The 26,056-nt window shown below is 40.0% G+C and overlaps 1 protein-coding gene across 1 annotated transcript; it reads right to left on the minus strand.

The window, feature by feature from the left end:
• Nucleotides 1-4,789: 4,789 nt before the first annotated feature.
• Tmem64 (transmembrane protein 64) lies at nucleotides 4,790-24,856 on the minus strand. The gene is given in 8 exon segments (XM_076924128.1): nucleotides 4,790-5,061; nucleotides 7,103-7,258; nucleotides 23,865-23,884; nucleotides 23,887-24,210; nucleotides 24,213-24,236; nucleotides 24,239-24,262; nucleotides 24,265-24,307; nucleotides 24,309-24,856. Coding segments are annotated over 8 exon segments (1,200 nt in total). The 5' UTR covers nucleotides 24,726-24,856; the 3' UTR covers nucleotides 4,790-4,869.
• Between the last annotated feature and the right edge of the window lie 1,200 nt (nucleotides 24,857-26,056).

Consider the following 26,056-nt stretch of genomic DNA (forward strand, 5'->3'; position numbering starts at 1 on the left):
AAATACCAGAGAAATCCTTGCCCTGGTTTTCTACCAAGATATCCACACTGAAAACACACACACACACACACACACACACACACACACACACACACACACACACACCCCAGTCGCACTCAGTAGCCCAGGGCAGTGAAGGAGAAAAGATGGTTCAGAGTTAGTGCTCCTAGCCCACGCCCATGCTCACGCCCACGCCCATGGCCATGCAATGGACAGACACTCTCCGAGAGGCTACAGAAACACTGGCTCCACAGAAAGAGGTACAGTTCATGTTCACAGCAGAATCACAACATTGCAAAAACCAGACAATTGACTTGAAATCAAAGTAGTAAATTGAAAATTTTGGGAAACTATCTAGTACCCTATGTCCGTAGCCAAGGTAAGCTTTACACAAGATTACAAGAGATACACATAGGTCATACTCTTAATATTCATGTTGGCCACGAACTTTATGTATGTTAAATATACTTACAGTGTTCTATATTTCCCTGCAATATTTTGTGATTTTTCAATATTCCTATCTAGCACATTACTGCCTTGAGAAATTCTGAGTCATTTGAAAGCAGCAGTATTAACTGGTTATTACTAAATCTAGATAACCACTTTTATTCAAACCTGACAGGGTGATTCAATACAATATATTTATCACGTGCACAGACCTTGTTTAACAATACACACGCTATGCTATGATGCTCAATATTTAGCTCAGTACATACCCCATTGGTATTCATTTTCCCACGCCTAGGAGTGCTAGAGAGGGCGAGATAGCCTGGTGGTCCATGGCCATGGATGACAAGCAACCCGCAATGCCAGTGTGCTTCTCTGATGTGAGTTACTGATGCTATACCCAGTCTTCAGCCTGTGAAATATGATTATCCCGTTGTGGATTATTTTGTGTAGGGGGGGGAGGTCACATCATAAAACCCAGGCTGTCCTTGAACTTACAATCCTCTTGCCTCAGCCTCCAAGAGTGCTGGTATTATAAGGATACATCATTACACCTGGCTTCCCTTGTGGACCCTCTATCTTGTGTATTTAGCATGCAGTTTCGACAGCAAAAGATGAAAAACAGGATTGGATCAGGTAAAAACCAGCACAGGCAAGCATCATTGTGGCAGCTGAAATGTGCTTTCAAGGCAACCGCCAGAGAAACTAGGTACAAGTCAAGAGAAAATCAAATTGGGAAACGTTTTTGATTTTATGAAAAAGCATCAAACAACTACTGACTGTGTTTAACAGACTGGCATTTTATGACACAGGAGCTGAGGAGCTAATGTTAACATAAGAAATCAGAATGGCCTGTCCACAGCCTCTCTTCTACAATCCTAACACCTGACATGAGATCCTGAGCGTGAGCATCAGTGAGCAGGGTGCATCCTCCCCTCCCCCTGAATTGTTCCCTCCCATGAACACATCTTTACAACCATGGGAAAGAAAGAGAAGAGAGAAGAAAAATAAAATATTTCCTTTTATTTTCTTAGGCACACGAGTGATTTGGGAAATCAATTTTCAAGACATTGTAACTGCTTTGCTGTTAGAATTCGCTACTGTAAATCCCAGCCACCTTTGAGAACAAGTCTACAGCAATCATTGTGCAGTTCAGATGTACCAGGTCATAATTCAGTTGCAAAGTCAACAGTGTCTGTTCAATTTGTGAGTTTATTTGAACTCCTGAGTTTTAAATACCCTACGAGAGTAATTCCTCTCCCCATTTAAATGGCTTTTCAGCTTAAAGCAATGAACTTTAAAAATATGTATCCTAAATACCTTATTAAAAGAGAAACCAGAAACAGCTAATCTGAGGATCCAGACAATAAATATTACTTGTATCATTCCGAGCCTGGGAGTAGCCTTCAGCTGCAACATAATCTCAGCACCAAGGCCACCAACCCAGTTACAGTTGTTGTCCGGCTGTACAACAAACCTCTTTTTCTCTTCAATGCTCCTTTTCTGTAAATGGCATTCATCTGCCACACAGGAAAAATCTATTTGCACCAATGTGGCACACACCTAGCAGCTTTCAAGAACTGGAAAGATCAGTCTCACGGACAACAAATTTAAGTCATAGTAACTTCCCCCCCGGGAAGAGTCCAAATCACCACCACAGGTTAACAGGTATGATGCTGGGGACGTGCGTGTGCCTCAACCATTTAGTTTGTTTACAGCGAGGGCAAACAAACACTGAATTCCAGTCTCCCTGAGAGGAAACTGCATGAGCATTGGGGAAAGCTACCATGAACAGCTGGTTACAGTGCATCAAGGGTGAGCATGGCTGACTCTGAATATATCCATTCACTTCTGAATAGAAACTGAAAATGAACATTCTAACAACAGAGACTTGATAACATGATTTTTCACCAAGAGTACAGATTTCAATTACTCACAAATCAGATGGTCAAATAAAAATGACATAAAAGCACAGTAAGTATAAACATGGTTTTAAAAAGAGGTAATGCAAATTTGTCAAAGTGGCAATCTTGAGAAAAAATAGAACAAAACTTTCATCAGACTGAAAACTAGGTGGGTTCTAAATGAATATAAAGCAACTTTAAACTGTAGTTAACCAATGCAAGTACACCACATTTCATGTCTATGAATATGCATTTCCTAAATACATACGGCTGGAGGCAATGTGTGTCCAGCATACTGCCTGGAAACCCCTGCTGCTCTAAGCCCAGGGTACAGGGTTAGAGACAGTGAACATGACACAACTAGGTTGTACAGATGACAGTGAATATAAATATAACCCAGCCACCAGCCGCCAGATGCTCCTATCAAATAACATGGCAATAATAAACTGCTGTTTACTGGTACCTTGGAAATGCTAAAGAAAAAGAAAAAGCATAGCTACATTAGTACTTTAGAAATTGTCAATCCATACTATTATAAAAGTTGATGATTTATTATATAAAATTATGATTGGCAGAATACAGAAAATTATTTCTTTTATCTTTACATATGTAATACAATTACCAGGGAAAGTGTTAACATTTGGAAGAAGTTATTACAAATTACCAAAAGGTACTCATTTGGTGAAGTCGTTCAAGTTACAAATTCTAAGTAAATATAATGCACTTCAAAATACATGAACTGTAAAACAAGCATGAAAATAGTGATCTTAAATAGAGACCCCTTTAACAGAAAACAGCCAATGAGAAACACAAGAAAAATGTTGCCAAGTTGTACTAAAAAGAATAAATCAAATATTTCCTTTATTGGGATGGTTAAACTAAATAAAACTTAAAACTAAACAGACAGTAAGGACTCGGTATATATAGTTGTTTTTCTACTGATAACAAAGGTCTGGAAGGCAGGCATGCGCTGTAGACCAGGTGCCTTTTGTCACAGTTACTCTGGTCTTCTACTGCTACTCAGAGGCAAAGGAATTTATGCATCAGGAAGGGAAGGAAAACCACCTGAACTGGGCAAAAACCTTGTGTGTGAACACAATCAAATTCATCTCTGGTGTTAAGACTATAAAAATCTGCTTGCACAGGATTATTCTGTATGTCAGCAGTAACCAGGGCAAAGGTTTTACTGCCAGGAAAAGGCAGTGGAGAGAGCTCTGATAGGTTGGAACAGTCATAGAAAAGTGAAGTCCTTAACAGAAAATGTTACCATATCACTACAATCTCATTTGTAACAGACAAAATCAACTAATCATTACGTTTGCAATTAAACTATTTTAAAAATAAAGCTGATGAGTGCACACCATATGAATCATATTGGATTATTGTATGCTAAGTTCTAAGTGTTGTTAGCAAACACACATGCTACAGAAAAAGAATTGAGATAATTTCACATTTCAGAATTCCTGAGTCTTATCAGGGAAAAGGAATACCAAAGTCCCAAACAAAACAGCAATAATACAGCAGACAGCACAAACGTGGGCTTTCTGTTAATGTTTATAGTCTTAAAGCTGAAAACTCTGGGGACATATATATATATAAGGACTGAAACTATAAACATGATTTTAAAGCTTTTTCTTTTTAACAAGGCGTTTTGACTAAACAAGGCCACCTGAATGACAACTTCAGAGATGGTAAGCCCACCATTTTATAGGAATATGTTTATTTCAAAGCCTAATTATTAATATAAAAAGGAGAAATGGTTTGGTAAGAGTGCTATCAGACAGCCCTTGGATGAGGTCTAAAGGGTGAAACCAATATAATCAAATAAGAATTCAGGCTCGCCTTGTGAGCCACCTGCTAACTAATGTCCCTTTCACTCTGCATATTACACAGTGAAAATAAAAGGGGTCTTAAGAGCACTTGAGTCCCACAATGCAGGATTTACACGTGTATGGAACGTTGTAAAAATGGCCCACAGTGACATAATGCTGGATAACATACATTCAGCCTAAATATAGCTATTTTCTTACAACCAAGGAAAATAAAGCTGAGTTTTCCTGCTTGAAACAAACAAGTAAACAATAAACAAAACTACCCTTCTGGACAGAATGCCTAAGCAAAGAACATCCGACAGTGATCCATTGAGGACTGTATGCTTTTACTCATCTTTAAAGACAGATGCACACAACTATTCATGGGCTTTATAAATACAGATACTAAACAGAAAACAAACTATTTGGGTTATTTCTGTTCATAAGTTCCAGCAATAAAATAATTCAAAACCACTAAAGTGCACACCTATAGGCCATTACAGGTATAACAAGGGGCAGCCAAAGCTGCATCTACATTTACATTTACAGACCCAGAAAATGATTCTTGCTTTTAGAAAATTGTGCAATTTAAAAACTAGTCAGTTTTGTTTGTGCCACAATATAACAGCACTTGTCTCTGCCATTAGGTGAGTGACTGTTAGGCCCGGACAGCATACTAGGCTCTCAACAATCACGGTTTGTAAGAATCATACAATATTGATTCCACCTCCAGAAAATGTGAGGGTCCTCTTGTTGTAGAAGGAAGAGCCACTGGGATTCGGTTGATTGCCTTTAACCAGAGAGGTTTTCAGTTCCATCTCACAAGCTACGATAGCTGCATTCAATTCCACTTGAGCGCGATGGACTACATAAAACATGAGGCCTATGCTTATAACAATCTGTGAATGAAAAGAAGACCAGTTACCAATATCATATACAACTAAAGGAAATGAATTCATGAATATGCAGTATAAAAAGGCTTCACATAGATATTTCGTAAAAGTGAAACACAACTATTTCTTTTTTTTTTTTTTTTTTTTTTTTTTTTTTTTTTTTTTTTTTGGTTTTTCGAGACAGGGTTTCTCTGTATAGCCCTGACTGTCCTGGAACTCACTCTGTAGACCAGGCTAGCCTAGAACTCAGAAATCCACCTGCCTCTGCCTCCCAAGTGCTGAGATTAAAGGCGTGCGCCACCACCACCCGGCAACACAACTATTTCTAACAGCTATTTTCTGTTAACTGAGCAATCACTGTTCAAAAAAATGATAAGTTGGGCATTAGAAAAGTGGGTTTCTAAATTCTGTAATTGTTTTATTTCTCCTGAAAGAGATATTTACTTTCTGAAAACTCAATGTTTGATACCTTCCAATGGACTATAATGCAATGTAAAGAAATGGAGACAGGAGAGTGTGTGCTGCAGGCTGTGAGAGTAAGATGCAAACTGTGGAAGACACACTGAACCTGTGCTACCTACCAGACACGGGAGCTATGGGAGGGGCTGGGCTAAACGTGTAGGGTAGGAGACACATACTTTGCACTGACTTTCTCCAGCACGCACCGACTTTCTTGTTTAGTCTCAGAAGTATAAAAGAAAAAGAGAAAGGAGCAAACAGAATGTTTAAGAACCCTACTCAAGTTTCTCTATTTAAATGAAAGGAGGACAGAAGAACAAGCCTCCTACAGAACACAAGCTTCTCTTCCACCATTTGCTGGAGAGCAGGCTACAGGCAAAAAAAGAACAGATCTCTTTGAAAGAATGCAGAGTTTCCCACACAGAAACTTCTGATACTGAAGAAAAAAGAAGCAGTCTACTGAGGACACAGGAGGTCAGGACAAGCCAGCCTGTGTGGACAAGTGAAGACAGCTTGGCTGATTTTAAGCCAAAAGTGAGGAAGATGACAATGAACTATTGCAGGGAGCTAGGAAACAGGAGAGAAAGCCAGTGTTAGCCATCTACTCTGTGGTAACTTTGATGGGGGAACTCTTACAAAACAGATCAGACTTGAAGTCACCTTCAGGAGCCCCCCTCTCTCCTCCACTTTACAATCCGGCTGCATTAAATCCTTTTCTGAAACCACCTGAGCTGTAACTAACATCAACAGAACAAGCCAAAGCATTGCTTCCATTTTTTCTACAAATGCCTGAGCTAAGAATTATATATGTCAAGTTTAAATATGCCCATTCAAACAAAAGAAGAGGTTAACAAACTGTACAGGAAATGAGATGGTTCTATAGTTTTAGGAAGCACTAATGATTACAGTTGAGCAATTTACAAAGATGGCATAAAGATATGAACTTTCAACAGTAGACACTGTAAGCAATTGAGAAATTCTACTCAAACAATATTTATAAAAAGATATTTCAGACAGATTTCTAATTTCTCTGAAAGAAAAAATAAATACATACTTAATCTATCTTTTTAAAAAAAAAACCCTTAAGAATGCATGCATTATGTGTCAGAATCATTATACTTTGAAATGAACACACAGAAAAATATACATAATATACTGTAGATACAATACATACAAAATGTAACACTATGTGATTAGCATGCTTATCTGTATAAAGCAAGCAAAACAAAAATTCTAAACCTAGATAAAACCAATTCCTCGAACTAATTATAAATTTTTTTGACAGTAAAGCTTTCATACAAAGTCAAGATACAGCATTTGACTTGCAATGATTTTAAAAACAATCTCCATAAAAGAATTTTATTTTTATGATTCTTCTCTTATGATTTTACAGAGTATACTCAATGTATCTGACCACATCCATGTATTTCCGGGTGTCTACTCAATTGAAACTGTCATCCAAATAGAAAATAGTATTGAAACAAATATCTAAAATGAAACAATTCTTCAACTGTGGTCAAGGAAACATTAGATTAAGTCAGCAAAACAAAGAGGAGTAAAGCCAGACAACTCTTGGCCTTGTACTCACCTGTAAACAAAAGACAAAATATCCACTAACACTTTGTTCTGCGATGACATCTTCCATCGTCCGTAGTGTGGTACCCAAGTAAGAATTCAGAAGCTGAGTCGGAAGCAGTCCAACTGAAGAGGCCATCAGATAGTTGGGTAAGGAAAGATCAGTAATCTAGAAAATAGATTAAAGAAAATGATTTATCAAATGCAAAGTCTTGTTTCTATAAATCTTTCCACCACTGTTTTTTTTTTTTGGTTTTTTTTTGTTTTTTGTTTTTTGTTTTTTGTTTTTTGTTTTTTTTAGGGCAGAGAGATGAAATATGGATAAAGCACCCAAACTTATGAACAACTTATCAAGGGAATATGTGCAAATGATAGAAGAAAATTAAACTTTAAACAGGAATTTACTATTCTATTCTACTACTACTGAGAGAGAACAGTTAGCAACTAATTTTTCTTACCTATAAGCAAAATCCACACACAGATCAGTATGTAAAAACTTTCATGACTCTCTCATATCTTATTAAAATAAAAATCAACATTCTTAAGTGGCAATGGGGTTATTTTGCTCTGAAGCCAAGTTAGACTGGAATGATGTACTGCAGGGTTGAGAACCCAAGGAATTACTATTTCCATCACTCTCAATGCAGAAATATCAACATTGCCTATTTCTTGGTGTCTATGTGGAAATTTTTGTTTTCTTGTTATGAAAAAGAATTCACAAAGCCACACGAACACATCTGTATATTAACATGTGAAAGCCAGCACACTCCCAAGAACCTGGGCAATCTTTTCCTCAAATACAGGTTACACCCTGCTTACTCCTTAGCAAACAGACTCCAGCAGACCAGATGAGAAATCACTTCTAAGATTAGATCATGAAGAGAAGATCTTCCATTCCCCCCCCAATCCCCCGAAGCAGGCTACCTGTGGTACTGTAAAAGTAGCTCCAGGGAGATTTGGATGGACAGGACCTGATCTCTGCTGCCAAAAGCTAGAAAAGGCCTGGAGCCTCCAACAGCCACAAGTGTGAGCCTGGAAGAGGCCTCTCTGCCAACCAAGCCTCATGATGGCTGGAGCCCTGGTCCACACCTAACTGTGGAACAAATGAGGGAACGAATCCCATGCTGCCAACTGTACAGAGATTCCTGGCCCTCAGACAACACTAAGTCCCAGTGATCTGTTAAACAACAAGTAAAATGCATCTCAGTTATTTTAGAATAGATTACTACTAGGAAAGCAACAACTGAAACAGCAAAACTTTACATCCCAAATCAATCACATACATTTGTACATTGCTAATAATGACATGTGTCCATCATGCTTATTAAGTAGTAGTAATTTTAATCTAGTAAAATTTTATCTTCCCATAATATCATTTGTACTTTTTTGATTTATATTGACAGTGTTTTTTTTTTTTTGAAAACTTTTAATTTTCATATACGATTTTGTTTGTTCTTAGTGGTCCTATGTTCTCAGATTGTTACTCTTTTCTTATTCCTGAGCACTCTTTACACACAAGGACACACGTTGCTCTATTATATCTATCATACATATTTTAATGGTACTGTCCCTACACCCTGAGTTTTGAGACATGGTCTCACTATGTTGTCTAGGTGTGCCTCAAATGCTTAGCTTCCTTGGCACCACAGTTCCTCATATGAACTATAAGATGAACAGTTCATCCTATAAGAACACAAGAATATAATTAAATGTAAGAGAACTCTATCACTTTTACGTTCATGAAGTCTTTTTTTTTTTTTTTGCTTCTTTTCTTAATTTTATTATTTTTTCCTTCTTAGTTTGCCCTTTTAATATTCAGCATTTTGTAATTCTAGAATTTATTAATTTTAAAATGGCACAGATTTGTTCCTTTCCTTTCCCAGGAACTAATTTCACTAGCATTACATAATGGATAATCAATAGTTTCTTTATTTGCTTATAGTTTTAGTATGGATTTCCCACCCCCTTCAAACTATACTCATTATTGTTAAAAATTACATCTATACTAAATACTTATTCTTACAGATCATCTTGCCATTCAAAGAACTAAATTAAATTTTATAATGAATCTAGTTACAGACGAAAAATCTATGTGTTGAGTATCCTGCCTAGAATTGTTTTATACCCCACTTAGTTATTCTTGGTGTGTAAGAAAGCTACCACTCTATTAAACCTTTTTAAACTAATTTTAAGATCCAGAATTTTAGCCACCTATAGGCAGTTGCTCTATGATAGTTGTAACAATAATCACGAAGATTATAATTCCATTATTGCTGAATTAAACTATATGATATGTAGCATTGTTGGGTTGGAGAGAATATTATAGCAATATATATTGGTAATTCATTTAACACTGAGCTACAACTGTCCATGCAAGATGCCCTGATATTTGCTGAGAGAGACACAGAGTTAAGATTCTTCAAAGAATCACATATATATATATATGGTCAAGCATACCACTACCTCAGACACAGAAAGGGAGCCTTAAGATAAATGCAGAAAAGTAAAGAGTAGAGAGGAATCAAAATTAGTTATGGGAACCTAGGCCAGGGGGAAACTTTGTAGAAAAGGAGGTGGTGAGAAGGGACACCGAAGCCTAAGCATGGGTTTGGCAGGCATCGATGGGTGCAAATGAAAGAGGGTTCTTGGGAAAAGCATCAACAGAGACAATGTAAGAGGGAAGTCCCAACGTAATAATGAAGTTGGAAGGACATTCTGGATTATTTAGATACATGCAAGGGAATCTTGAACACTAAAATCAGTAAAAGTAACCAAGATGAAACCTGGAACAGACTTGCTAAAGAGGAACAAGATACTCAAATGAAAAGAACCAGGGTCTTTGCTCACAGAAATGGAGGGTCTTCCTTAGAAAAAAAAAGTGTGGCCAGGAAGTGGTGGCGCACACCTTTAATCCCAGCACTTGAGAGGCAGAGGCAGAGGCAGGCACATTTCTGTGTTCCAGGCCAGCCTGGTCTACAGAGTGAGTTCCAGGACAGCCAGAGATACACAGAAAACCCTATCTCAAAAACAAACAAATAAACAAAATGTGTTGAATGTATATAATGGCAAAATAAGGCAAAAATGAGTGATAAAAATCCTGTGATATAATTAACATGAAACTTATCAAAATTATGTTTAAATACTGAGGAGGCTGGAGAGGAAGCCAGCAGTTAAGAGTGAATGCTGCTCTCCCAGGGAACAAGAGCTTGGTTCCCACATTGGGGTAGCTCCCCAAAGCCTGTAATTTCAGTTTCTGGAAATCTGATGCTAATTTCTTGCCTCCGTGAGCACCCACATAAACACTGAACATAGAGACACACACACATACATAAAAATAAAAATTGGAGTGTGTGTGTGTGTGTGTGTGTGTGTATGTGTAGAAACAGCTCAGTGGTTTAGAGAATGTACTGATCTTGCAGTGGACCCATATTTAGTTCCCATCACCCACACTGGGCAGCTCGGGGATCCAAAGCCCTCTCTGGTCCTCTACAGGCACCTGGTACTCATGCACAACTACCAGTATATACAGACAGGCACACATACACATAATTTAAAAGATAAATCTTAAAAAATACTGAGGTTACATTCCAAAATGTTCTAATATAAATTTTCAGTCTACAGTCTTAAATGTAATGCAGTGTCTCTGAACAGAATTTATAATTAACATTCAGAGGGCATAAAAAATATCCCTGTTGGCAATGCTAACAGACTTCAGAAACGGGACAGAGTCGGACAGTTGCTCTCTAACATGACTACTGTCCAACATTAAGTCAAGCAAGCTTCATCAAAATGTAAAGCATGAAGCCTCATCATAGGGGAAAAGGTATCACACCACTTCCATGTATTGTGCCTATGAAGCTACCTAAGCGAAGCAAATGATAAACTTCAGATAATCACTCTAAACAGCTTTGCTAGAGGGAACATAACATAACCAGTTCCTAAGCTATTAATAACACTACTAAAGATAAGATTTCAAGTTATTTTAAAGTAGAATTTGAACAAGCCCAAATCCTAGTCAGAATATACATTTTTCTAATCTTTACCAAACACAAGTTCCTCTAGAGATATCCCCAGCCTCCTCGCCCAAGTCTTTGCCCACATAATTTTAAATGTCTGTTTCCTTGTCTTTTCCGAGAGATAAAGATCCACGCAGGCAGTGCACTGGGATTACCACCTAGCTAGAGTATCCTAGGACCTTGGCACTACCATTATCCTCCAAATCCAAAGAACTCACAGAAATCTCAATCTAGAACATCGCTTTTAGTTGAAAAGCTGCTATGGTCAGCAACAGAAATTATCTAGTAAGATTTTCAGAGGTTAGAAATGCCAACTGAGAGACATGTGTATGTAAGCATATTATACATCAGTAATATATATTTCAAATACTCACTTTTATTTTCTGTGTATGTGTACACTATTATTTTATCTGTACATATGTGCCTGAGTTTATGTGTGTGAACTACAAGTGTTCAGATGCCTGAAATGGTCCAATTCCCTGAAGCTAGGGTCACAAGCTGCTGGACACTGCCCAATAGCAGCGCTGGGAACCAGGTCCTTTGTGAGGACCAAGCTGCCATTTGTCCCAAACTGATGATGCATATTAATTTCTCCAGAGTTACTGTGACTCACCTGAAGAACAGCTTGGAACCCACATTCTTCTGAGGCGGGGCATAAAATACTATCCCTGGGGAATTTTGCTCCAGAAATATGCTCATTTTTGAAGTTTACATTTCTTACACAGGGTTTTACAAATTCTAACTTAAAACACTAAAATTTTATCAATATTAAATAGAATATTTCGATATAGAACTAGTGAAAAGCATAAAAGTAATATGTTCAAAAGATTTCAAATTTTACCTGTAACTCTGTGAGTCTAATATTGGGTTGGGCAAATTACATCTCCTTGCATTAGGCACACTTCAAGGTTTGTGCATCAATGGTATTGTTTAGTCAGTTACTATTAAGGTATTATGTAAATTCTAAGTATAATATATTAGATATTATACAGAAAAATCATGAACACCTACCTTGACTTTTATTAAAGACAAAAGCATTTAAAGTGACTATAGTTTCTACTTTTCACCTACTTCTTGATATAGTATGTGCTTTTCTGCATACATACTCCATACAGTTACTGCTACTGTTTCAGAAATGTTAGTGAAGTGGGAGAAGTCAAAGACAGTAGGTAGTTTTTACTCCTAGGAAACGGAAAAGTATTTCAATTGACTTAAGGGACTGGGGAATACCTCAGTTAGATGCTCACACAGTATGCATGAAGCCATGGGGATCATCCAAAGTGAGGCATAAACTGACATCTGTAATCTGCATAATCTACATAATCTGCATCTGTAATCCTAGCACACAGGAGGTGGAGTCAGGAGGCCCTTAGGAGATCAAGGTGTCTTCCACTACATAATGAATTTAAGACAAATGTCTGATACAGGAGATCATGTCTCCAAAAACCAAAACCAAACAAAATTGCCAAAAGCAAATATACTCCCTAAGTGTCTTAGTCTTGGCTGCCAAGGTCAAAACCTCACAAGTCAGTCATACAGTAACATCCCCATTCCTCACTCTTTCTACTACAACTCGTTAAACATCTTCTAAATGTCCATACATCACCACCTCATCAGATTCCCACTTATTTAAGTGTCTTCCTTTCCAACATGGACTGAATCCTACAGAAACCTCTGTAAAATGCAAACCCGATCCTCAGTCAGCTCTGACCAGTGGCTCTCAGAAGGAATCGATTTCCTCAGTGTGAGCTCCATCTCCTTTCTACAGTCTGGCCTTTACCATCTAATGCTTTAAGTCAGAGTTCCAGTCACATCTAAATGCTCTTAGTGCCTAGCACATCCTTTGCTTCTGGAAAGGATACTCAGGCTTCTTCCCACTCCTTAGACTAGGGCAACTGTCATTCACTACCCAGTCAGAGATTTCTGAAGGAAACTCTGTTATCCAAAGACAATATTTAAGTGTCTCCAGTGGCTGTGATGGACAGTCCTTGTCCATCACACTGGACAGCAACTGGAGGTCCCACAGTTCATTTGTTTCTGGCCCAGAATAAATTTTGTTTTTTATTATTCTCCTAGACCATTACAAAAAATACCTAATAAATATTAGCTGTAAATACAAGCTAATTAGAGGCTAATTATATCAACTTCAAAACTGGTTTGTTTACAAATATGAAAACAACAGCTGATATTTAAAAACAGCCTAAGATTTTTTTTTTTAAAAAAGTCTACTTATAATGGACTATTTAGAAATACTCACTTGGCATACAGAAACCATTTTACCTAGAAAGTTACTATTTGCACCATGTACCTAGAATGTCTGTTCCCCTAGAATGTTCATTCCTTAGGACTTTGACTTTAGGCTTGGACTTATTCACAGCTATTTAAGTGTAGTATCTAGAACAGCAAGCAGTGAGTATACAGTAGGCACCTAATTACCTGCTAAATGGATACAGAATGGAAACTAAAAGTATTTCCAGTAACTTCCGTGTTAAAATTGAGATACTCTGATTAAGAGGCAACCTTGATAGTCCATAGAAAAATCTTGTTACTAAAAACAGGTAGGACTCAGGGTGGGGCTGGGGGCTGGGAGAGGTTCTACTCTTATCAGATAGAGAGGACATCAGAACAAAGGACCTCCTATTGACTGAGGTGCCTTGGCCATCTGATGCAAAATACAAATACTCAAACTTCATCAGCTCCACATCCCTAAATTAGGAACCGATTCTAATGGTTCCCAAGTAATCTGGAGATCAATGGTCCATTTGAGAATTTGATTAACCCATAACACTGAGTCTTCCTGAGGGGTGGGGAAGGATACAACCTTACTAAACATAACCTCTAGAACACAAAGTGAAAATTCTTTATATAGCTTGATAAATTATGGTTTACCTTTTCTATTCATTCAATAAAAAAAATTGGTCAAATATCTTTCCCACATAAGGTCCAGCTCTAAACTGCAATTGAAAAAGAAGGAGAAAGACAAGGACAGCTACATGGTCATTAAGTCATGGTACAGCTCACGACTACCCTGAGCAAGAAGTCATAAAAATTATTTATAACGCCAACTCCTGTTAAGAAAACATATATTAGTTAACGACAAAGCAAAGCAAAGAAGCACAAAGGAAGTTCATTGTTTTCTCGACTTTTCAAGCTTTGTAAGGAAATCTCTTTGTAAAGCATGGGGTAAACCATGTTAAAAGAGCTTTCAAACCTGTCTACTTTGTGCGTGTGTGTGTGCGCGCGTGTGTGCGCGTGTGTGTGTGTGTGTGTGTGTGTGTGTGTGTGTGTGTGTGTGTGTGTGTGTTAGTCCAGGGAGGGTTATTAAGACTCTCCACATAGTGCTATGAGCTAGATCTGTGACACTTAAGTATGTGTACAGCAGGACAGCAGAGAGGCGTCTACATAAACCGCCAGCTGTCTGTAGTGGCACAGGAAGGTCTGAGGGTGTGACTAAGATGCTTATCTATCAACTCCCCCAGAGTGCACTACCTCCCCTATTTCTCTGTCCTGCATGCCACGTGCAGCAAGTCAGTTTATATTAATAGAAAAATGATTTAATACCTTACCTAGGACAAGTATCATAATCTATTATCTTTTTTCCAGTCTATGTCTGTATTCAGAGCACAGAATGACAATTCAAGGAAATGAAAACACTTTTTTAAAAAAACACATTCCTACTAAATTCTTTTTTTTTTTTAAATGTAAAAAGGTCATAGTTAAGTCAATGCTCAAAACATCTGCTTTTTAAAAGCAAGCTAAGACCTTACCTACTCTTGACTATTTACAAGTAAGAGAACTGGAGGCCAGATTCCTTCAATAACTTCACAGTGACCACAGTAGCTGACACAGAACTAACAGCCCCGAGAGTCCCCAGGTTAAGACTAAGATCACAGTTACGGCTTTAGACCTGCCAATTTTTTTTAATTAATTGTAATAGATGTAAGTTCAATTGTGAATTAAGTTACTACAAGAAACTTTTGTTGATATATCAAATCCTAGGGAAACATACTGAAGGGTTCTGCATGCCATGTGCAGTTATGTCTGTTTTAAGTTACGATGGCATCTTTGACTGGCAGTATTCCAGTCAGTATGGGCTTATGCTCCCTGATCTCTCACTCACAATCAATCCAACACATGAGCCAATTCCTTCTGTGGCTGCTTCTAACTTTCTAGGAGTACACTAAACAAGCAGAATAATGAAGAGCGGGAGTACACAGGTATTCCACTGAGACACAGGCTGAGTGATGCTTAATGCTTTGCACTTTTACATATACTTATTTTGTTTTTACCTTACATCCAATGCATACTACTTCCACTTAAACTGTTCTGTCTTGACAGGATGGCATATGGACCTCTTCAACTGCAATAGCAGGAGCTGTGGCTCGGTGGGTATTTTGTTGCCCTGACTATAAAGCAGAAGTGGCAAACTCTTTCCATTAAGTGTGAAGTAGTAAATATTTTAGGCTATGCAGGTAAGGGTTTGTCTCAACTCCTGAACTTTGCTGTCTTTTCTCCCCCTGCCCCCAAAAAAGCTACAAAGAATATATATATATATATATATATATATATATATATATATATATATGTATATATCTCACAGATGCCAAAGTCTGAGTGTCAGAGAATGAGAGAATGTATGAGGTACTACACTGTGATATAGTTTGCTGACCCTAATATCTAACTCAACTCTGCAGAGTCCTGCACAATGTCTGACAGGAAGGAGGTCCAAAAAGATGCTTACTACACAGGGTTTGTTAGGATTGCACCAACACAGAGCCAGCCACTATCAGCCAGTTATGCTTAACAGTCTTAAGTGTAAGATGGAGATTAGAATAGATATGAGTAATAGATAAGGAGTGTTCATGAAAGGCTGGTGCCCAGTGTCTCATACAGGCAACACGGACACTACTCAACTTTTAAAGACTGAGCTCCATGTCCTGTTTCTGAGACATAGAGAACAGAAAGAAGTCGTAGTAATGAGCAAACTATAACATATCACAGCTTTGCAGTAGATATTCAAATATGTTTTATAACACAAAGTATGTATCAAAAAAGTACAACTTCCTCAAGATAACTAAGTAAATATGAAAGCCAAGTCTGATTTAAGATTGTAATATTTGTCCTTTATAAAAGATTAATACTGTCTTAAACAACGGCTGTAATGAAAAATTAAGGGATATCATGAATGTAAATCTGCACACAACATGTGCACTATATGTTTCTTTTATTATTTAAGGTTACTGAAAAATGTTTCAAACATCTAAGGTTAATGAAAATAAATTTTCCATGTATACTTTTTTGAGAGAAGAATCTACAGGAATTTTTGACTTTCTATTATTTTCCTTTGACTAAAGTAAAAAAGTCTTTTAGGAACTCCTGTGGCACAGCCTTATGTCATACCCATATGGACTGGAAATACTTTTATGAATTCCACTACCCATACAACCCACAATCATGTAGTCTTTTGGGATCAAAACCACTGTTTTACTGGAAGTAACTTTAAAATGCAAGTTTTCAAGGGGACCTCAGAGTGCCTATTACAAGGATGGTGTAATGTTTATTCAGTGCAGGGCTCGATGGTCTGAATAGACTTATCAAAGTATTTCTTCTAGAAGATTGTAGTCTTTAAGAACTTTGTCTCCTGCACTTAGTACCAACAGTCCTTTCCTTTTAACAGAAACTAAGAAAAGCAAAACCTGAAGTTTCTACAAGAGACAGGATTTCATTTGCTAAATTTAAATAGTGTCAACTTCTAAGGGTGCCAAGGATTAAATAAATGAAGATATTAAAAGGTGCATAGCATCCTTCCAGTCTGGGCCAGAGCACAAAACAGATCTTGGGTGGCAGCTCTGCCCCCAATTTCTAAGAACCCAGAGGAAGCAGGGCTCCCAGAAACTCTAACCCGGGCAGTATTTTAGGTAAGCAGACAGCAATGCCTACCCCAAACAAGGAGTAACTGGGACCCACAAGGACCCAGGAAGTCATTCCAGGCCCAGAGCACTGGTTCCTTCCAGTCTGGGTCAGAGCACTGAGCAGATCTTGGGTGGCAGCTCTGCCCCCACTCTCTAAGAATCCAGAGGAAGCAGGGCTCCCAGAGCTCTAACCTGGGCAATATCCTGTCTGCGCCTAAGCACTGAACAGATTTTGGGCCCCAGCTCTTACCCAAGTAGTTACACCCACCCCACACAGTTCTGATACAACCAAGATAATAGGAAAGACAGGCTCCAGTCAGAGACAGGGCAGGTATCACTAAGGAGGTACAGATGGCAAAAGTCAAGCGCAAGAACATAAGCATCAGCAACCCAGGGTACTTGGCATCATTAAAACTTAGTTCTCCCACACAAGAAAGTCCTGAATTCCCCATATTACTGGGAAAGCAAGATTCAGATTTAAAATCACTTCTAATGATGATGATAGAGGACTTTAAGAAGGACATAAATGACACTCTCAAAGAATTTGAGGAGAACACAGGTAAACAGGTAGAAGCCCTTAAAGAGGAAACACAAAAAATCCCTTAAAGAATTACAAGAGAACACAACCAAGCAGGTGAAGGAACTGAACAAAACCATCCAGGACATAAAAATGGAAGTAAAACAATGAAGAAATTACAAAGGGAGACTACCCTCAAGATAGAAAACCTAGGAAAAAAATCAGGAGTCATAGACACAAGCATCACCAACATAATACAAGAGATAGAAGAGAGAATCTCAGGTGCAGAAGATACCATAGAAAATATTGACACAATTGTCAAAGAAAATGCAAAATGCAAAAAATTCTTAACATAAAACAGGAAATCCAGGACACAATGAGAAGACCAAACCTAAGGATAATAGTTATAGATGAGAGTGAAGACTCCCAACTTAAAGGGCCAATAAATATCTTCAACAAAATTATAGAAGAAAACTTCCCTAACCTCAAAAACGAGATGCCCATAAACATACAAGAAGCCTATAGAACGCCAAATAGACTAGACCAGAAAAGAAATAACTCCTGTCACATAATAATCAAAACACCAAATGCACACAACAAAGAAAGAATATTAAATGCAGTAGGGAAAAAGGCCAAGTAACATATAAAAGCAGACCTATCAGAATTGCACCAGATGAAGTTATAATTTCTTAAATGGTACAAAATTTACTTTGATTTCAAATTTAAGGTTTTCATTGGTACGAGCTTCTTATTAATATAAAAGTGAGATGAATATTGTTACTATCATAGGCATTGTGCCTGTATAACACATTTAGGAATACAAGGCTTAGACCCAGTCCATCTTTAACTTTTTTAACTTATTTGAGATGGTTAGACTGTGAGTTAAGAGCCTATAGCAAATTCATGGCTTTCAGTTTATTGTTAGGGAGTTTTCTACATTTTCTTTAGAAATAGCTGAGAGGAGTTAACAGACAACAGTCCAGATTTCCTTACATGGATAGTTGGTTTTCAAAACATCAGGAATCCACAGAATTGACGTGACAAACATTTCTGTATTAATGTTCATTTTGATTAGAGACCTGTCTGCTCCTAACAGCTTCCTGTCTTGGATTCTAAGAAGAAATTGAGCATCTTTGGAGTTATACCAATTGTGGTGAGACAGCCACTAGGCAAGAATTGCCTCCTTCCATCTACAGACAAATTACTGTCCATAAAAGGACACACTTACAGAATAGTCAACTGATTATATCTGCCAAGACAGAGTAATCAGCCCTTAATAATTCTGCATCAGTAGGTCTGTTAGATGATCCTGGGCCAGAAGGCTGAATCGGATGTTTCTGTAGTATAGGGACTGTCCAGGTGTTCAGTGGTCTCTATAAATTGGCTAAGTTTTAGAAGCTATGCTTTGTGCTTCCCATAATTTCATTTAACTCAGTCATTCTGGATTTCTGACAGGGTTGAAAACTTTATAGTCTCATAGACAATCCTTGCAATTTACTTTGAGAGAAAAGATTTGAGAGGATGGTTTTCAGCTGACATTCATTCTAAAGCCAAGAAAAAAAGCCAGGTTCAGAACTAAGTCTTTTATTTAGGAGAGATGACAGAGGTTCTGTTTAGTCAACAAAATGATGGACTGGGTATTAAGTCTATCTTGCACCTTACTGACATAAATTGGTATAGTTATGCTCTAACTGTATTTTGAGAGAAAAGTTTTATTTTAACAGGAAGGATGATATGTAGGAGGAGCTAAGGTGGGAGGAGCACGGAGAGGAAGAGGAAGAATAAAGAGTGGAGGAGAAGGAGAGGAGGAGCTAGGTGATGAGAGAGAAAGAGAGACGGGGGTCAGACATAGAGGCAGACGTTCACATGTCTCCGCCAGTCAAAGATAGTTGATATATCTAGGTTGGGTATTAGGTTACACTTCTGATTGATATTGAGCATTACCAACTTATAAAGCCTTTGGTTAACATTAAGAAAATTATATAAAAGCAAAAAGGAGAAGGGTGCATGGGATAGGAGTTTTCTAGGGAGGGGAAATGGGGAAAGGGGATGGCATCTGAAATGTAAATAAAATATCCAATAAAAAATAAATTTAAAAAATTATCTATGTCATGGAAGGGAAGAATTGAGGAGCTATTTTAGAGTAAAGAACTGAAAGTTGATAGAAGTTAATACAGGATCTGAATGCTGAAATTGAAGCTTTTGTTGTAAGTGCCACTGAGGCATCTGTTATTTGAATGATACCTGAGGATTAGGTACTAGCTGCTTAATAGTAAATTTTTTATGTACAATAGTATCAAGAAGGTCATTACCCCATATATATTATGTGACACTAGAATACAAATTTTGTGGTTATTTACCTATCAGAATACCAATACACCTACTCTTTAAAAAACAAAAAAGGTGCATGGCCACTCACTATAGATGGTAAAGAGAGGACCTAGTCAAGGGAAGATGCGATTCATTCTCAGGGAAAAGGGTAATAACCAGATCACATTTGTATTGCAGAGTTCATTTTTGGATAAAGATGGGAGAATATTAGCCTGAAGCAAGAAGCAGGGACATTTGGTACGGGGTAAATGTTCCTGAGAGGTAAATGTTCCTGAATCACAGCAGAGGCAGTAGGCTAGACTGAAGTGTCCGAGACAAACCCCACAGGACTAAGAGCATGAGTAACACCTGGTGTGTGGAGAGCGAGCCAAGTGCCAGAGGCACTAAGACTACACTAGCTGTTCTACTCCTCTCTCCTGCCACCACATCACTCTGTGAAGTCAGTTATGACCTTGTAACTTGTTCAGGCCAAGAACAAGTGAGATCCACTACAAAGGACACTCACTGGAAAGTCCAGAATTAATTCACTGTTCTCAGCAACCAAGCTCAAGGCAATGCAACTTCGTCATATATTTGAACCCAGCCATTTCTTAAAGTCTTGGTACAAATGACTTTTGTAAGTTGGTCAAATTTTACGTTCATTGTTCATAACTGCAAAATGATAAAAGTTGAAAGGCTGAGTACCTGGAGATCTCAACATGAACTCTAGTTTAGAATCACTCAACATGGGCAGTCACCTAGTACCTTTACTTCAAAAGTGAAGTCAGAGCTGGGTATTTGGACTCAAGGAATGCAACAGGCAACTTGCTCATGCCCATGACCATGTAGCCTGCTCAGACTAGGAAAAAACAAGAACACTACAAGGGACATTTTAAAGCAGAAAATTCAGTTCCTTACTGACAGCAAACAATTACAAAGCAATGGTTCTGCCAGCCCAAATTCTAGAGTCAAAACAAAATAAGGCAGTGGGTCCTTCCCCAAAGTTAAGTTTGACACAACTCATATCAAGCAGAATAAACAAACCTTCCCTTTTGGACCACCAAAAACTAGAGGTTATCACTATAGCCTAATTTAGGCCACCATGAATAATCTATTGAGAAAATCATACAAGCCATCTCAAATATGTGTCCAGTTAGAAACTGTCCTCAGCAACATGCAAACTGCAAGTGACCCCAAGATCACTATAATTTGCAGCAAGACATGCAGATACAGGATTTTACCAAAGACACTGTGAAGAGGAAGAAATTTTACCTGTTTCCCAAAAGAAACAATGGGAGAGAAAAACCTAAGTACATACTTGAAGAATTTTATTTCTTATAGCTAGCTTAAGGACCAATACTATAAAGTAACATTTTCCATTTTGAGAGTATCAAATATTGTGTGTAAGCTTTCTAGCATACAAGGGAGAATTAAAGAATTATGGTTAATAATTAGAAGCAAAGGGAGCCTCTTTTCATCTTCCATATACTCAACTTTTACAACTGGCTTCTGCCTCTAAAATATAACTACCTTTACCACCAACAATAGTATGGGCCAGGCAAAATAATCCCTTTAAAACATTATCTTAATAGATACTCATGACTCTACAGCAATTTACAAATGAGGAAACATGGATTTCACACAGCAGGAAGCAAGCAGAGACTATTTTCAAAACCTGTGTTTTGTCTGACTTTTATACCTAAGTTCCTCTTTGAGCTAAATATTATACTCATGGTCATTGAGAAAATGAGAAATTAGTTTCAACTGGGGGGGGGAGGGGGCGGTACTTTAAATGACTCAATAAGGAAAAAAGTAGAAAACCAAAACTAGAAGTCAAAAGGGAGAAAACAGGTTAAAGCCACCAACACTGTGTTTCTTCAATCTCTCAGCTCCTGAGCAAACACAGCCAACTACAGAGGTCAAAAGGGCCTCTCCTGTGAGAAGTCTGCCTAGGAGGATGTGGATCAACAGACCATGATGTCTAGTGGCTTCATGACCCATCCTGCCTCTGTTTGTGTTTGAGAATTTTATAGAAACACACACTACATCAGCTGATTACTTGTTTAAACCACAGCTCTGCCTCTGGCAGGTGACTCTAAAAGTTCCAAGATAAAGGAGGCTTTGTTTTCTTCTTTCTAAAATGGTAACAATACCCTCTTGCAATAGAAATTTTCCCTCTTTTTCTCCTGATCCAGTAATGCCAAGATGAAAGGCTCCTGACCTCTGTTAAACTCAACTACAAATTGAGTAACCTCAAACTATTTCCAATAGTATAGTATAGTACTTCTTATGAATTTAATATATAAGAGACATTAGGAATGGAAAAAGTTGTAATCAGTATATATCTTTCTCAATACCCATGACTTTATTAGGTAGTAAATATTCCATAAAGAAACAGAGAGGGCCATAGGTTAAATATCTAGGCCATAGTTCAGTTTGGCTCTACCACTTCTGTACTTCCCAGGGGACCGTGGGCAGTAAGAACAGAAAGAGCAAACAGTAAGTAAACAATGAAATACAAGCCAGACTCTGCTGCATATATATCTCGTGTAATCCCAGTAGCCTATCAAACAAGGTCCAATACTTTCCTCATTTTACAAACAGAAACTAAGGTGCAGAAAGAACAGACACCTTAGCCAAGGTCAGCAGATGCCTAAGACAGAAGGACTGCAGAAAACCAGCTCAGTGTTCTCATCTGTTGTAGGCAACAACTCTTTGATATGTACAGTCACTTCTACCAGCTCAAGAATGGAAGATACCTGGAAAGAGCCTAGAAAAGCGGTTGCCACATACTACGCAGACAAGATGCAGGTTGTGCCAGAGACAGATCACACTATTAGAATTAAATTACACATGTTTCTAATCCTCCTTCATATTTCAACAGTCTTGGTACAGCTGATCTATTATAAGGCCGATCAAAATTTTATGTTCATATTTCACAATGTGAAACAATAAAAGCTGAAAGACTGAGGCCAAACTTACTGTTGTCTCCCAGTACATGCAGTTTTCTTCTAGCTGATGGGAGAATGCCTGGGAATCTCAGGCATGAACTCTAGTTTGCAATCACTGAATGTGGGAAACTCATTCTAGTCTGTTTTCTAGTCAAAGCTGGATATGGGGATTCATGCTTGTAATACAGCAAGCACTAAGGGAGGTTGAGGCAGGAGAATCACTGCCAGTCTGGGGCCAGCCTGAGCTACACAGTGAATTCTAGGAAAGCCTGAGCTAGAATTATAGCCTGTCTGAAAACATAGTCAGATTAGGTTTCATAATTTGTCCTATAGCCATAAAGTTCCCATCAAGTGGTCACCACCCCATCAGCAATGTTTCTACCTTTAAGTCAGGTGCACCCTTTCTATAGAAACCCCCACAGAATAAGCTAAAGCTATGACCACATGGGCAAGAGTCTTTAGATGGTGTGTATAAGAGCTGTTTTATGAACCACCCCCACTGACTTCAAAATAGAATTCTAGACAATGACAAGCAGGAGTCTCAGCTTTTTCGTAGTACTACAGCAAACTACTTTTAAGAAGCTTGGGGTCTGCTGCTGTCTCCTCCACTGTTAAAAACAAAAGTGATCCACAGCTCCAATATAACCAGAAACCTGAATCAAAACCCTGCTGTATTTACGCACTTATGCACGTCAGGGAGAAAGCTGGGGAAGTCAAGTCACAAAGCTTTAGGGCTCAAGAGCTACCAAAGCCGCTTCAGACATGCAACGAGAACGGGACACTTTCCTTTGCCTGTCTCCCCCAACCTAAGTTAAATGAGTACTTCATTTTTTTTTTAAATCAAACTCACGCACCAGAAAAAAATAATAATAGTTCTTTATCAGGTCTTCCAAGGGGCTGTGTTATATGAATTTGTAGTAAAATTATTTTCAGGTTGCCATAAAAATGTCAGTGACTTTTCTGTTGGGTATCTATCATACAGAGCGCCTCCAAGGGTGGTCACAGGGCCTCTAAAAGACAAATTTGGAGAAAGGTCGAGAAATAGAGAGGCCAGGGGGACTCCGCTTACCGAAAACACTGCATTCTGAGACCAAAAGGTATGGGAGTCAGCCGAGCCAGCGCCACCACCTTCAGGCCGCTTCCTCCCTCCACGACGCGGATAACGGCGCTCAGCTTGTCGCTGTTCTGGATCCTGGCGGCCACCCAGGCGGTGAGTAGCCGCTTGCAGACCACATGAGCGATAAAGGTGCCGATGAGGACGCCCACCACCATGAGCCCCATGCCAAGCACGAAGCCGTACAGGTAGCCGGCCGCCACATTAAGCACGATGTAGCCCCAGCCGCAGGGGAAGGAGACCACGATGAAGCCCACGACGAAGAGCAGGACACCGAGCAGCGAGTCGAGGCTCTCCACCCGAGCAGGAGGTGCTGTAGATAGCGCGGACCAGGGCCAGGGAAGCGAAGCACGGGCGGCCAGCACGCACACCAGCAGGAGGCTCCGGCACCAACAGGTTGCTGCCGAGGCAGCAGCAGCGCCAGTTTCTCACCTCGGCCACCCCGACCACCACGCCCGCCGCGCCGCTCCCGGGGCCGCCTGCCAACGCCCCGGCCGGCGCGGGCAAGTCAGAGGCCGCGGGCGGACCGTGGCGCTCCAGATAGGCGCCGAGCAGGGCGCCCGAGGCCGCCGCTGCAGCAGCCGCCGCGCTGGCCCCGCCCCCGCGGGGAAGGCGGTCCTCCGAGCAGTCCCCGCCCACTGTCCGCTCCGGTGCCCAGCGGCCCGGCTGCTCCGCGCTGCCCCGGCCGCCGGCGTGCTGCAAGGCCCGGGGCAGTCGTGTGGAGGAGGCTCCCGCCGGGGGCTCCGCATGCCTCGGCCTCAAACCGGCCAGTGTCCTCCGCTCCCGCCGCGACCCCCCGCCTGCGGTTCTTTCCATGGTACCCCGCACGGCAGGCCTCGGCTCCCTGCGTCCGCTTGCCGGGGAGGGGAACGGCCGGAGAAGGGCGGCAGCGGCGGTCCGAGGCGCGGTCCCGCGGGGAGTCGGTCGAGTCTGGACCCCCGCGCCGGCAGAGCCCGCCCCCTTTGGCCCGAGGGGCGGGGCACGCGCCGAGGGGGCGGAGACATAGCTGGGTGGTCGGTCACGCCCACCGTGACGCCCCGCTGGTGCTGCGGATGAGTGGCGAGGGTACCCGCGTCTCTCAGGGCAACGGAGGCCTAGGCTGCCGGGGGAGGGGGGCAGAAGAGTGAGGCGGAGGGAGGCCACGGGAAGCGGAAAGGGGATCCGGGGCTGCGCGCTCCCAGCTTCCACGGGCGCGCGCGTGCCTGCGTGTCAAAGACCCTTGGCCGTAGCTGCCGGGACTCTGGCCAATTGCCTCTCTAGTGATTTCTGATTGACCTCTCCTACAAACCAGCAGTGGTGTCTCTCTCCTCCAAAGCTGTCTGGCGACTTAGGAGTTCTTGTCTGTTCAGATAGATGTACTGTCCCAGAGAGCAAGGTCTCCCAATGGGTTTAGATAACTTAGTCATTTAGGAGCCGAGGGAATTGGTTGTGGAGAGCCACTCTTCAGAGAATGTGTCTTTTAATACCTAGTCCTTTCCTGAGTGCCAACCAAGCACAGTGCTAGGGATAGTGGAAAAGATTCCTCCTCAGAAGACCTTTATAAAGGGTTCCTGTTATCAGCTCTTTCACAGGCTGACTGAGTGCTAGGAAAACAAGGAATCAAGGATGCTATCTAGAGTTCTTATTTGAGGTAGTAGATAGAAGGAAGCCATTGACTCAAGAAAAATATTATAAAAACGAGGTTGATGCATGAGAGTTGAGACGTCCATGATACCACTCAAATGAGGCATTCCCGTAGGTGTTTGGAAATAGGAATATGGGATTGACATGAATTATCACTCCTAGAAATTTTGACATGGATACACAGGCAACAGTTAAAACCATGGTTATAGATGAACTGAATGGTAGTAGGTATGCTAAATGCTCCCTGTATTTCCTCTACTTGGTCATGGTAGGCTGGCTGTCTATGTCTAGGCCCTACGTGTTTGGGTTCAGTCTCTCCACGACTATTCTGCCAAGTGAATTGCGACTAGCTTGTAGATGCCTTAGGAGCCTTCTAAAATCCGTTCGCCCCTTGCCATGTCAATTAACAGTGATCCAGAGACTAAGCTCTTCTGTAACTCTTCATCTTGGGAAGGAAGATAATGAAGAATAAGAATTGCAGTTACTTCTTGATGGAAGTATTAAGTGAGTAAGAAAAAAAAACC

Source organism: Arvicanthis niloticus, chromosome 25 (genome assembly GCF_011762505.2).
Source record: "Arvicanthis niloticus isolate mArvNil1 chromosome 25, mArvNil1.pat.X, whole genome shotgun sequence".
In the NCBI taxonomy this organism is placed as follows: domain Eukaryota; kingdom Metazoa; phylum Chordata; class Mammalia; order Rodentia; family Muridae; genus Arvicanthis; species Arvicanthis niloticus.